This window comes from Rousettus aegyptiacus, unplaced genomic scaffold (genome assembly GCF_014176215.1).
Source record: "Rousettus aegyptiacus isolate mRouAeg1 unplaced genomic scaffold, mRouAeg1.p scaffold_m13_p_9, whole genome shotgun sequence".
In the NCBI taxonomy this organism is placed as follows: Eukaryota; Metazoa; Chordata; class Mammalia; order Chiroptera; family Pteropodidae; genus Rousettus; species Rousettus aegyptiacus.
In genome coordinates this window covers 888,935-902,083 of record NW_023416312.1, presented here as the reverse complement: position 1 = coordinate 902,083, position 13,149 = coordinate 888,935, and the positions used below count along the sequence as shown (strand labels likewise).

The following is a 13,149-nucleotide window of genomic DNA, read 5'->3' as shown; positions in this document are numbered from 1 at the left end:
CACCAAAATAGCAAAACCGGTGAGCAGCCAATCAGGACCATGGCTGAAGACCCACAGCTGTCTCAAAGGACAAAATTTTAGAACCAGAAAGTAATTGTTTCATTGAGTTGAATGTGCTTCCTCCCGCATAATAATTCTACCTTCTACATGATGGAGGAGCATTTGGCCTTCTCATTATTTAAAGGCATCACGTTTCAATTAGCAAATAAATATTTCTTTTACTCTTTCAATGATTGTCATTAAAAAGGTCTAAAAACCATGGACTGTTACAAGATAGACTATAATTTCTGTTTTCCTTTTACTAGTAATATTTGTAAAATCATAAAAATTCTCAGAACATTTTCAAAGACAAGAAATGAGACCCTACCAGTGTAACAGCAATGAGTCCTATTGACTGGCAGTAGCTTGTGGCTTCAAACGCCATTCTTTGGAAATTATGAAGCATTAACAGCGCGCGCACGCGCACACGCACACACACCACACACGCACTCACTCCCTCCTTCCCTCCCTCCCTCCCTCCCTCTCCCTCTCTCTCTTGCCCTCTCCCCTTCACTCCCTACCTTTCTCCCTCTGTCTCTCCTTTCGAGAAAGCCTTTTCAGCCAGACAATTGTAGGAAAAAACCTGTGGAACAGAGAATTTCATAATAAAAAATTCCAAAAAGTACAAATGTGCCTTCTGTGGAAAGGCAATTCAAGATGGAGGGAGAATTGATCACATTATCACCTCTTTCTTCCAACACCTTTACTATGATTCACAACTTCTTTATAAACTAGCAAAATATGAATTGGAAGATGTTTTATGGAGCGTACTGTAAACAAAATGAATAAGATCAGCACTGTTTTCTCTTCACCCGTTGTAAATGCCTCCATATGCCAGGACGATTCGGAGGGGATTAATAAGAGCTAAGAATGAGGAGAGAAGTCTTACCAAAGCCCTGGGCAGGTTCTGGTACCCAGAGTGCTGGCTTCATCTCCTGGGGTGTCTGGATGCATGTCAGCTTCTCTTCAGGGCAGGCTGCCTTTGTCCCTAGGGTTTGGCATTAGGGCTGCTTTGCAGAACTGAGCATGATAGTGGTGACAATCCATAGATCCAGAGCTACTGTGGCAGTGGATTCCTCTCCCGGGACAATTAACGCAGTCTGAGATGGCCACGTGCTTTGCGTTCCAACAGGCTAAGGTTGATCAGGTGAGCGGCTGAGCCAATGCGAGTTTGAAACCTCCCAGGATATTTCTCGCTGCGGTAGCTCAGCCAGGAGCTGGGCTGGCCACACCCGGTGATTGAACCGGAGTTTTTCCGTTTATCCACAGAACGAGTTCTGTGCCTCCGGCGGCGGTGCAGGCCCAGCCGCAGTACCCTGCCGGCGTGTTTACACCCTGACCTGGAGGGACCGGCCAAGGGTGAGAAAGCCATTCACTCTCCATGTCCATCCCACGCCTGTTTGGTTAGCCGTGACTGGCCATGCACGCTGTGATGGCTCCCAGGTTTGCCGCCTCACCCGCTGTTCACGAAGGCGAAGCCACGGCAGGCGGCGACCTTCCCGTCCGACATTCCCCACGTCAAACGCTTCAGTTCCATGGCATAAAAAGAGGCCACTACCTGCTTTCCCACTATTTCTCATCTAGTGTGTTAGCACTGGTTAGTGTAGCACTGGTTAGAGCAAATCTTTTACGTAAACACATCGATATTCCGTTGCCTTTAATTAGAGCGTGGAACTTCAAATGCCTCCCATAGAGCTGAGCCATCTTAGAGGCCAATCTTAGGGAAGACGTTGGTGGCCGCTCCTCTGTGTCGCACGATGCCAAGTTCTGTCCCCTTAAAGGAAACCCACCCAGCAAGAGCGGACCATGCTGTGGATGGGAATCACACACTTTTTCTCCTTTTTGGGGGGAGGGGGAGAAACGGAGCTATAGTGTTGTCCATGTAGAGTTCCATTCCTTAGGGGATTTGTTCTGTCTTTTTAAGAGTGCTGGGTGGGCGAGGCGGGGCGGGGGTGGGGGGAGCCATGAGGTTCTCGGTGAGCCCCTCCCCCCCCCCGCCCCCCTCAACTATGTCCCCTCGCATTCCCCTGCCGGTCCCCTCACTGGGTCCCGAGCCCATCCCCTCAGTGTCTCCTGGGCATTCGGCCTCCTAGTCCGTCCCGCTGGGGACCGTGGACGGCAGACTGGCCTTTTCCTGAGGTCCCCGCCCGGCCCCACGTCCGAGGCTGCTGGGCCGTCCCTGCCCTCTGCGGAAGGTCGCAGGTCCCGCTGCCCAGCATCCTGCCTGTCTGAACCCAGTACTGTGACGTCACCGCCAGTCTGTGTGACGTGAGACAGCCCTGCCCACCCTTCACTACTCCGGTGTCCCTACGCGGACCGTGGTCCGGTTGACCGTCCCACAGCGGGAGTTGCTGTGACCTGCCCTTTCCCGGCTCAAGGCTGCCCAGGGTGAGCGCAGAAACGCCCTCCCCGCCTGGGCCCCGCCTCTGGGGGAGCCCCGCACCCCCACCCCGCCTGCCCACTGATAAAGGCTGCCCCACCTCCTCCGAAAAAGGAGCCGGTCCTGTATTGATTACAGTAGGTCTAATGAAAAAGCACTGGAATGACATGAAAATGTCTTAAAACTCTGAACTGCCTGTCTTATAGTGAGAAGTGAATTAAATTGTTTTATTTATTCACTGGCAGGCTCGCATGTGAAAAGGCAAGTCCTGGATTATGGGTTCTTAGGCAAATTCGGCTACCACCTTACCGTCCTCTCCTGAGAAACGAAAATGATAGATAGAAAATAGTTTAAACATTTAAAAAGGCCATCAACTTTAAGTATATAAAATATAACATTTTACTGTTGACTTTTAATAATATTGAATAGCACTTATCAAATAAATTTCAGTCTACGGCCACGCCACCCTGAACAAGCCGGATCCCGTCTGATCTCGAAAGCTAAGCAGGGTCGGGCCTGGTTAGTACTTGGATGGGAGACCACCTGGGAAGACCAGGTGCCTTAGGCGTAAAAAATAAAAAGTAAGAGATTGTAAGCTGACAAGGTCTTTGCAATCTGTGAGGTCAACCAAGGGTTGCCTCGCCTAAAATAAAGGAATGAATGAATGAATGAATGAATGAATAGATTTCAGAAGGGTCTCAACCCTTACCACCTCCCCTGAACCCTTACCGCCTCCACTGCTAGGAATGAGTGTCCCTTAGGCATCGCGTTTCTTTCGCGCATGCGTAGACTGCGATCGCAAAGAGGGAGAGTTGTTCCCGGTAGCTTAGTCCAATGCCTGCCACACAGGGAGCTCCGCGTAGACTTCAACCGTTACTCTTCCCACAGTCCAGCGGGTAATTTCGCGTAAGTGTGTTTCACAAGCTGCTGGCCATGCATACTCACACCATGTCCCCTCTCATAGCCAAGATACGTGGGGTGGCTGGGAAGGGAGGCATCATCTCTCATTGGATGGCCCCATCTACCTGTGTCCCTGTCTGTGAGCCCAGCCACCCGGAGGAGATTCATGGCCGGTGTTGACTGTGAGACAGACACTTCATTCGCCTCTGTGTCCAGGAATTATCTTTAGCCACCTCCGCTGATTTTTCCTCTGATTGGGACCCCGGCTGTGGTCACTTCAGTGGCTCGATTTAAGAGAATGAATCAGAAGAGCAGAGACAGGCAGGCTGGTCTCTCCTGTGCCCCTCACTTTAACATGTTCTGCTCCAAACCAACCAAACTACATTCCATTATCTGGATCTTGCTGACGGGAGCTTCCTGGCGTGGCCTTCCTCCCCACCCCCACTCTACTCAGCTGTGGCCCCAGCCACCTCAAGGTCAGGACCACCACAGTGACCCGCAGTGCCAGCCAGTGCCGAGGTTTTGGCCATTATTTGTGGTTTTCCTCCTGATCTCTTAGTCATTCCTTAGCCCACCGTCACATCTACAGATTGGGAGAAGGAAGGTAGGTTTGGCATCGCATCATCTCCAGCTCCCCGTGCATCAGAATTACCTGGAGGGCTTTTAAAAACACACTTTGCTGGCCCCACTCCCAGAGGTTCCCTTTCAGCGGGCAAAGCCAGCTTCACAGGCTGCACTCTGTGCCGTGACACAGGACCCGACACTCATTAGAAGCCCATGCCTGGCTTAATGATCTGCTGTCGCCATCTTGAAATTCTCAATAATTTTTTAATGTGGGGACCCGCATGTTATAGCCAGTTCTGTCAGCTGGTCCAAAATGGAGCTTGAGAGTTTGCATTTCCAACAAGTCCCCAGGTGAGGTGGATGCTGCCAAGGCAGAAACTCTGAGTAAGATTTTGCAGAGTCGCCCCAAAGGACAGAGGGATGCTGGCCTCCACCTCCTCCTCTCTTGCTCTACTTGATCAGATCCGATCAGAGCCATGAAAATGGAAGAAGAAATAGTGCAGCAGCCTCGGTTATTTCTGTTAAGTGTTCTCATGAGGCATACTGCCTTTTCGATACCCCTGACAATGAATGTGAGCGTGATTTCCCAGTCCGAGTATCAGTCCAAAAACAATTTATAGAAGTAGCTTGCAAAAATATGTGAAGTGGAGCAATATTGTAATAAGTAACTTGAGAGACCGGGAACAGGAAAACAATGGAAAGAGCGAGAAGATAAATGAAGTTGGGGTTTGAGACACAGGAAGGCGGACCAGAAGCCCTGGGAGACCAAATCGAGTGTAGCCCCAAATCCTCAGAGCCTTTTGGGAGCCACTGTAAAGAGCAGTGCATTCTCCTCCTCCTCATCATCACTTATTTTTTTTCCCCCTGTGGAGGTGCATTATTATTTCATGAACCTACTTGCCTGGTAGAAACGCAAATGTCACTGGTACTGAAATGTAAGAGAAATTTCTCTATAGAGTGTGTTTCTTGATGCATGTGACTGTTGGCTGAATCTGCAACTTAGAATATTTCGTTGAATGTATTTTCTTCTAAATATATTGTGAGGCAGATAAACAAGATATGAGACAGAGTATTGGGGCTCCATGAGCTAAAATATGCCCTTTCCAAACTTTCCTCCCCATGCAAGAAGCCAAAAAAGCTTGTGTAGCTCTGGAAGTATTTTGTTTTGGCTAATGAATTGACTTGACTCTCGTTAGAACATCCCATAGAATAAGGCTTTGTGTAGCTTCTATTATTGATATGACATCATGACTGATTCTTGCTGAGTAGATATAAGATATATTCACTAATGACTTAGAAGAATGCCAACTAAAAGGGGAAATAATTGAAATGAGCCCAGTAATATAATTTCTCGCCCTGATCAGAAAGTAGAACTCTGATTCTGAGCTGAGCTCCATGTAGCTTACCAGTTCACACATTTGATTTTTCTCATTTTAGTTTTTTTTTTCCCCTCCTGTACAGCACCTGGTCTTCCTAGGTGGTCTCCCATCCAAGTAGTAACCATGCCCGACCCTGCTTAGCTTCTGAGATCAGACGAGATCGGGCGTGTTCAGGGTGGCATGGCTGTAGAATGATTTTTCTCATTTTAATAGTAAGGTTTTCTCAGCCAGAGTCGGGCTCACGATGTCAGACAAGTGTCTGTTTTGTTTTGTGTTCCCTCCACTAGCATTGGGGAGACTTTTTCCACTTTAATTAGTTATAGAGAATAATTTTTTCCCCCACTTCCCAGCAAAAGTAGTAAGTCCCATGTATGTTTGGCTCATTCATTGGAGGCCTAAAGTTTCTAGAAAATCATCCTCGTGATTGTCCTCTGGCTCTTTACCATAAGATGATCTGTCATCGCTTTAAAGAGGAGGCAAGAAAAAAACTTACTTTATTCCACTGGGATAAGAAATCCCATCAATAGAAAGTACTAGAGACCCTGGCTGCCTCGGTGACCAGAGAGGCAGGTCACGTGCTGAGATGCCGTCCTCCTGGACGTTGACCCCTGCCGGGAATTGGAGAAGGAAGGAATATTCCCTTCCTCCCATGCCGCGTGCTCAAAACCGTTAGATCAGGAAAGGATTGCTCAGGCATGCGTTGACCTTCTGTCAGATCACAAAGGATCGGTTTTGAAAAAAATTGAACCAAAAGAAAGAAAGATTAATAAAGAGAAGTGAAGTAGGGGGGAAAACAGAATGAGGTTCTGGAACTTTTAATCAGTCTGTCATCATTTTCCTTTAAGATGTCAGGGCCACTATTTTGAGGAAGGGAGAGAATACAGACGTGCACAGGTAAGACTTCGAACACGTTTTTCATCCTCCTGGCGTTCTCGTTTTCCTGTTCCACTCAAATTTTCATTGTTATTTCCGTTGCCGTGACAACTCATGCATGTATAAAACGTAATATGTGCTAATTAGCATGATTTCTCTTAATTAGCATGATTTATCTTGGTGGTAAAAGACCTGGTGCCTTGTAGAATCATTTTACATGTATTTAAATACAGTGAACACTAGTTCTGGGCATGTGTTTCTCTTTTCAGCCATTTTATCCGTGAAACAATTATTCCCGCCAGTGGCGTTATCATCATTATCATCGTCACAAGAAGGAGGAGACTTTTATACTAAGAGGTTGGGTGAGGGTAGAAAAGCCGTCCATGAAACATAATGAACTTCACGTCAAGTTTCAATCACAGTTTTATCTGAATTATTTTTAATTCGAGATATCAGGGATAGTAAAAGAGTTATCTACCAGTTTTTCTTAACAGATAGTGAGCATCAGACTTTATTTTTATATATTTTGACAGCTGCAAATGTGTACATTTATTTGCACACACGGAACATGCACTCACATACTGGACAGTGTATGCTCTGAGGTAGACTTTTCCAAATAGCCCTAGGAGCTTTAGCCCTAAATGAAATGCATATTCCAATTGGTGCCACGAACAAAGTAAGTTCTTAACACAAAACTAAAATCCGGACCACTCTTCCATCAACGTTCAGGGATTATATAGTGATTAGAATTTTATTTCACTGAATTATATCCGTGGCCAGAAAGAATCACTATGATACCAAAATAATGAGAAAATAGTCACCACAATCGATTGACTCCATTGGTTGCTACTATCTTAATAAAAGAGTCATTAGAAAATATAAATATTTAGTTAAATGGATCTCTTAAATTCAAGATCATTGATTGCTACATGTACCTTTAGTAGATGAAGTGCTATATTTTAAAGATACCAGATGTGAATCCAAAGTTATTTCTTGTTAAATTAAATGTCGTAAATACTGTGAATTTCTTCTGCCCAGTTCAGCCTAGTTCTAAATTTAACGTTTAGTTATTATTTTGATCAAATATGCATAATCTTCTCTGATTTGCCTGCGTCCATGAGCACACGCTCCCACACATATAGTCATAAATATGGTTGGTTGACCAACATAATGACATTTCGATCTTTTGTTCTGTTTTGGTTCTTTCTAATCAATGCCCAGGGATGGCCTTTTTTCTTTCTGCACATGTGTGTCCCTCCCCATCATCTGCCCAAGACTCAGTTCTCTTTTCAGACATTTCTTTGTCTTTGTATAGCTTTCTTCACACGACGTTTCCAACAGGATGTCAGTCCCTTCTGAAATTCTCCAATGAGTACATTTTGTTCTTCTCGTCCCAAAGACAATCATCTTTTTGACAAGAAGTTTCTGTTTCTTTCTGATGTGGTCAGTCTTTTCTCACACTTTTCTTAGCTTTTAAGAAACGTTCCGCAGGAGTTCGGACTTTAACTTTGGGATGAAAACAGGGGTTAAACCAACAGGCAAATTGAAGGACAGAGGAATCCATCTTTTTCATCCTCCCGCCTCCCTTCGCCTCGACATTTCCAGTAACATCCGTCGAGTTTTTACTGCCATCTGCTGGCTATTTCATGGAAACGCTTTCACCGTATTGATGTAGACGTCTTGGAACATTGCTCACAAGGTCTTTTTGTTTCAGCCCCCATGTCCATACGTCCTCCTCCCGTCGTCTGTGTAACGGGCACATCGTTTGAATGTCACTGCCTGTTCGCACACTCACGCACCTGTCCTTGTCTCCTTGTGCCAGAAGCCCTGACATGCTGCGTTCGGAGGTTTCCTTTTCCGTGGGAGGAAGACACTCGTCCACTGACTCCAACAAGGCCTCCAGCGGAGACCTGTCCCCTTATGACAACAACTCCCCAGTGCTCTCTGAGCGCTCCCTGCTGGCTATGCAAGAGGACGCGGCCCGGGGGGGCTCGGAGAAGCTGTACAAAGGGCCAGAGCAGTATATGCTGGTGGGCCACTTGCCATCGTTGAAGTCAAGAGAGAGTTCTCCTGGACCACGACTCAGAAAAGGTAGCTGGCGCCTGGCCGGCACTGGCCAAACCTGGGACTCTGATTACATGTGGCGTGATGTGGGCACCTTGGGCCTTCTCTTCATCCCTTCCGAGGTCTATGTTTCTGTAATTCAACGAGCATTAAGCGAGTCCCCACTGAAAACCTACACTAAGGTGACCCCAGCGACCCCAGCCACTGTCTTGGAGGGACCCCGCAGACCCAGATGTCTGGGAGGCAGTCTCATGGCCAGAGAGCCACTGATGTTCCCAGCTGGCTCTTCTCCCTCCAGCGTCTAGGAACTCTGTGTGTCCTGGCCGGAGACTTTGGGCGCATATTTGCTAGTCTAAGATGTCATCCAATTACCGCTGTTAGTTTTATAGAGAACAAGTTGAACCTACTATATAACAAGACAACATGTTCTGGAAAGGTCTCCAGGGAGATTAAGATTTTCATGCAAAATAAGGGTTTCATGGTCAAATACATTTGGGAAATGTTAGGTTAACCAAGTTAATGATTTCTCTATTATACAATTTCCCAAACTCTTTAAAGTGCTAATGGTCACTATTGAATTTCCCTACCGGGAGGGAGGGTGTGGCTGGCAGCTTTTCCCACATGTGTCTGAACACAGAATGTTTGCTCTCGTTCTTTCCTCCACAGAGTAATTCCTCGGGGCCGGTAGTCAAATAATAATTGGAAGACGCAGTAGAAATTCTTGCTATTTTATTTTAAATTTATGATTTAATCTGGAGAGCCATTTTGAAAGGGCTGTGTGTGTGTGTGTTTAAACCATAGCATCTTGATTTTTATTTTACAAATATTCGTGTCAAAAAATCATTTTCAAAATTTACAGTGAAAGCAGTAATCCATGTTCTCATCAGGCGTTCAATTTATTTTTAAAATGTGAAGTTTTATTTTTCTTAGTCCTTATTCATATGCTTGCATAACTTTACAGAGTTGTTTTCATGGTATAGCTACTTTTGAACTAAGCCTATTTTATTAAAATCATATCATTACCAGTTTTCATTTTGCTAACGTTTCTTCGTGGCCACGATACATCGCCATTAAGTTGACATATCAGATTGTTAACTATTCCCTTTCTGACGTATATAAATGACCTCTAATTATGGCTCTTTTAACTTAGCGACTAGTTTTCCATATGCAATATTCTCTGCAGCAACAGCAAAAATAGCATTTAGAACAGAATTTTCCTATTATGAGAAGCAGGGCATATTCAGGTTTCTAAACACAGATTCGAAGAGATGTAAGAGATGTCGTTAGACACATGCACACCGGGAAAGCTTGATTCTTTGCTTTTCAGCAGGTAGGCTAAGACATGCATTAGCTCTAACTGATTAGCAGGTAGACTGAGGCACCCGTTGGCTCTTCTGTCTGCTCAATATCTTGGCAAACTCTAGCATTGTGATTCTTAATTTTGTCCCCTGGGGGACATGTGACAATGTCTGGAGGCATTTTGGGTTGTCACTGCTGGGGAGGAGGTCGCTACTGACATCTAGATGCTCAGCATCTCACCTTGTACCTGATGCCCCACCACAAAGAATGATCCCGCCCACTGTCACTGGTGCGAAGGGTGAACAACCCTGTCTAACCCATAACTGTCTCCCCGGAAACAGCGTCACGCTGAGGGAACAGAAGCAAAGAGGGTCAGTATCCAACGACAAGAGCGCTCGATTTCTGAGTCGATTATCCGCTCTGCCACTTTTCACCTGCAGAACCTTCAGTGAGACAGCTTTTGGGAGTCCCGTTTCCTCCTTTGGAAACTAAGACTGATAGCAGTATTAATTGGTAGGGCTTAATGAGCTAATCCACGTAAAGTCCTTAAGAGGGAACTTGCGATGTAGCGAGCACTCAGCAATACTTGCTACGGAGCCCGGCATACCCTATTCGCCTGCTCCCGCCACCTGGACCACGCACCAGGGCATCTCTCGGGGATTAATGAGAGAATGCATGTAACCTGAGGAACACAGGGAAGCATGCTGGAGGGACATCTGCTTCTAGAAAGAGCCATTATGATCACATCATAGGATTGTAGCGAGGATTAAATGAGACGGTAAGGACACCTCAAGTAGCGACTCACGGGAAGTCTCAGGGGAAGTGTGAATGAACACGTGCAGGAACGAAGCTGTTGGTGCCAATAGCAAAATATTCCCAGGAAAGCGCTAGGCGAGGGAGCTGTAACTGCTGTTCCTCTTCCTCTATGTTAATGAGGTTGGAGTAGCACCACCCATCACCGGCATATTTTTTTCCTATTGCTGCTGTCATAAAAGACCACGGATTTCGGTATTGAAAACTACACGTAAATGTATCATCTTACATTTCGGGATGTCAGAAGTCTCAAGTGGTCCACAGGGGCTGTATTCCTTCTGGCAATTCTAGAGAACAGTCTGTTTCTTTGCCTTTTCTAGCTTCTAGAGGCTTCCAGCTTTTTGTCGCTCATGGCCCCTTCCTCCGTTTTTAAAGCCAGCAAGGTCACACCTTCTCTCCTGCCTCCTTTTTATAAAGATTCTTCTGGTGACAGCGGGCCCGCCCAGATAATCCAGGATCATCTCCTCATGTTAAGATCCAATAACTGAATCACATCCACAAAGTCCCTTTTGAATATAACATGTTTACGGGGTCTGGGGATTATGACACAAACATCTTTGGGGAGCCATTATTCTGTCTACCACGACCAGGATATAGAAAGAACCTTTTTGTAAACCCCGAATGGAATAAGCCTCTGGAAAGGCAGATCTTCCTTGTCTTCTGTTTTGTGTCTAACACAATCTCGAGTCCGGTACTTTGCACAGAAGAGATGTTATAAAAATGTTTGTGCATCGATTTTTTGCTCTTCGGTCTTCATCGTGAGTTACGTATCTTTTTAATACCCCTTTTCCTAGATACGTCGTCAGAGGAACCTTTCAATATCTGGGGAACTTGGCATTCAACATTAAAGAGTGGATCCAAAGACCCAGGAATGACAGGTGAAATATTATTTTTAAAAGACTGCTGATTACGTTGACTTTTCAAATTAATTTTCTTGAATGTTTTGCCTTATTATCATCGCGTTACATACTTGCCAAAAATTGTTTGGAAAATGCTGAAACTAGGAGGAAAAAGGCTAAAGCCATACTGAGCCTTTCCACCAAAATACTTCGATCTTTGACTATATTTCATTTCATTTCCTTTGCGAGAGTTTTTAAACATAGCTGCCATCATTATGTCTGTGAAGCTTTACGTGATTCAACTCTCATTTTCCAGTTATTTTCCATTATTACTGGTTATGTCCACACAGTGCTCTAGAGTACATATTCATACTTTCCAGCCAACGCTTGGATGACCGCGTAGTTCCCATTTTTGTTGTTGTTGTTGTTATTGTAATAAGTTATACGGTCAAGAATCCCTTGCACATGCCTTTTTTGTATTTTAAATTATTATTAGATTAACAACGTTTTGGAAAGCAAGTTATAAATCCAGAATAGGAAAGTGGGTCACAAATTAGGAAGCTTTCCAAGAATTCGGAGGTACCAGCACTTCACGTTCTATGTAGGGGACACGAGCTTCTGCTCTGAAAGCCATCGACGGCGGAGGCATTTCACTATACTGTCCGTGGCTCTTTGATCTCATTGGTATTGCAAATCATTGTTTGCGTCTTTGCTGAGTCCAAAAACAAAATCGTATTTATGTTTTCATTTGCATTTCTTTTTCGCCAGTATTTTTCAGTTTTTCTATTCATTAGCTGAATTCCCCTTCGCCTCCCCCCTGCCCCCCATTGAATTGTATTTGTGCGATTGGCTATTTATGTATGCTCCTGCCCTTAAAACTGGTTTTATGAACTCTTCCTGTAATAAAGCTTTTACTCCTTTGTCCACATTGTTTGTCACTGATATTTACTCCTTTGCGTTTTCCTCCCTGTTTTTTATGTTTTACATAATTAAGTCTATCACTCTCTTTTGTGAATTCTTTCCCTGAATTAATCTTTACTAACCATTGGCTAGTCATCTGTACATTTTTTCATTCATAGTAATTCCTTCTTTTAACCTTAATCCTTTAATCCATCTGGAATATATGTTAATATATAGCATATAGCATGAAGTACATAAATTGTTTTGTTTCATTGTTCCAAATATGTAGTGTTGGGTTCTCATTGTGTTATAATGCCCCCCATATTACATTTTTAAAGCACAGTGCATTTTTAATTTAACGGCCCCTAGCGCAGCCAACCATAATACAGTGACCCATTTGCTGGCTACATCTCTTTGCGTCCTATGAAGCGCTTTACTGCATTTCCCCCCCAAGGATAAGCTATCCCGAGATATTCCGCTTCATTTTCCTTCTGCCGTTTCAACTCTGAGCTATCCCAGTGTGAATGCTCATGCCCACCCCCCCAAAACGATCCTGTTCTCTTTCCCTGCCTACCTTTTAAGACACGAGAGGACAGGCCGGATCCCTTGGGGACATAGAACTCCTCGTTTCCTTGTGAAATGCACTGTTTCACTCTCCCTCCGGTTTCTTGAAGGAAGTTGTATCAGTTAGGGAAGACCGACTGCTGTAACCAACGGCTCCCACATGTCTGAAACCGTCACGGGTGGATTTCCCCCTCACGTCACTATGCAGCGTGGACTGTGCAGGGTGACGACGAGTGGGAGTGCTCCGTTCCCCCAAATTGTCCCTCGGGGGCTCGGGTTCCTTCCAGCCGATGGCTCCCCCATTCTCAGAGACCTCAGAGTCTTCCACGGTTTCTCCATCCTAGGCTAGTAGTTGAGGGAAGGGAGTGAGCAAGAAAGAGCAGGAGTAAGTTTGTTCATTCGTTCGTTTGTTTGTTAGTTTGTTTGTACTAGATTAGACCAGGGCTAGAAATGGCTGATATCACATCTTCCCACATTCCGCTGCTCAGACCTCCCTTATGCGGCTCTCTTAACTGCAAGGGAGGCTGGGAAATGT

At 45.2% G+C, this 13,149-nt stretch overlaps 1 protein-coding gene and 2 pseudogenes across 2 annotated transcripts in view; 2 read left to right on the top strand and 1 right to left on the bottom strand.

Annotated features, from left to right (window-relative positions):
- Window positions 1-13,149, top strand: part of ARHGAP6 (Rho GTPase activating protein 6) — a 436,053-nt gene that overhangs the window by 420,380 nt on the left and 2,524 nt on the right. For both annotated transcript variants that reach the window (XM_036226473.1, XM_016131718.2), the window contains exons 11-12: window positions 7,958-8,226; window positions 11,106-11,189. In XM_036226473.1, the coding sequence (XP_036082366.1) occupies window positions 7,958-8,226; window positions 11,106-11,189 (353 nt within the window). The remainder of the gene's footprint in view (window positions 1-7,957; window positions 8,227-11,105; window positions 11,190-13,149) is intronic.
- On the top strand, window positions 2,869-2,987 carry LOC118608060 (annotated as a pseudogene).
- Window positions 5,336-5,454, bottom strand: LOC118608205 (annotated as a pseudogene).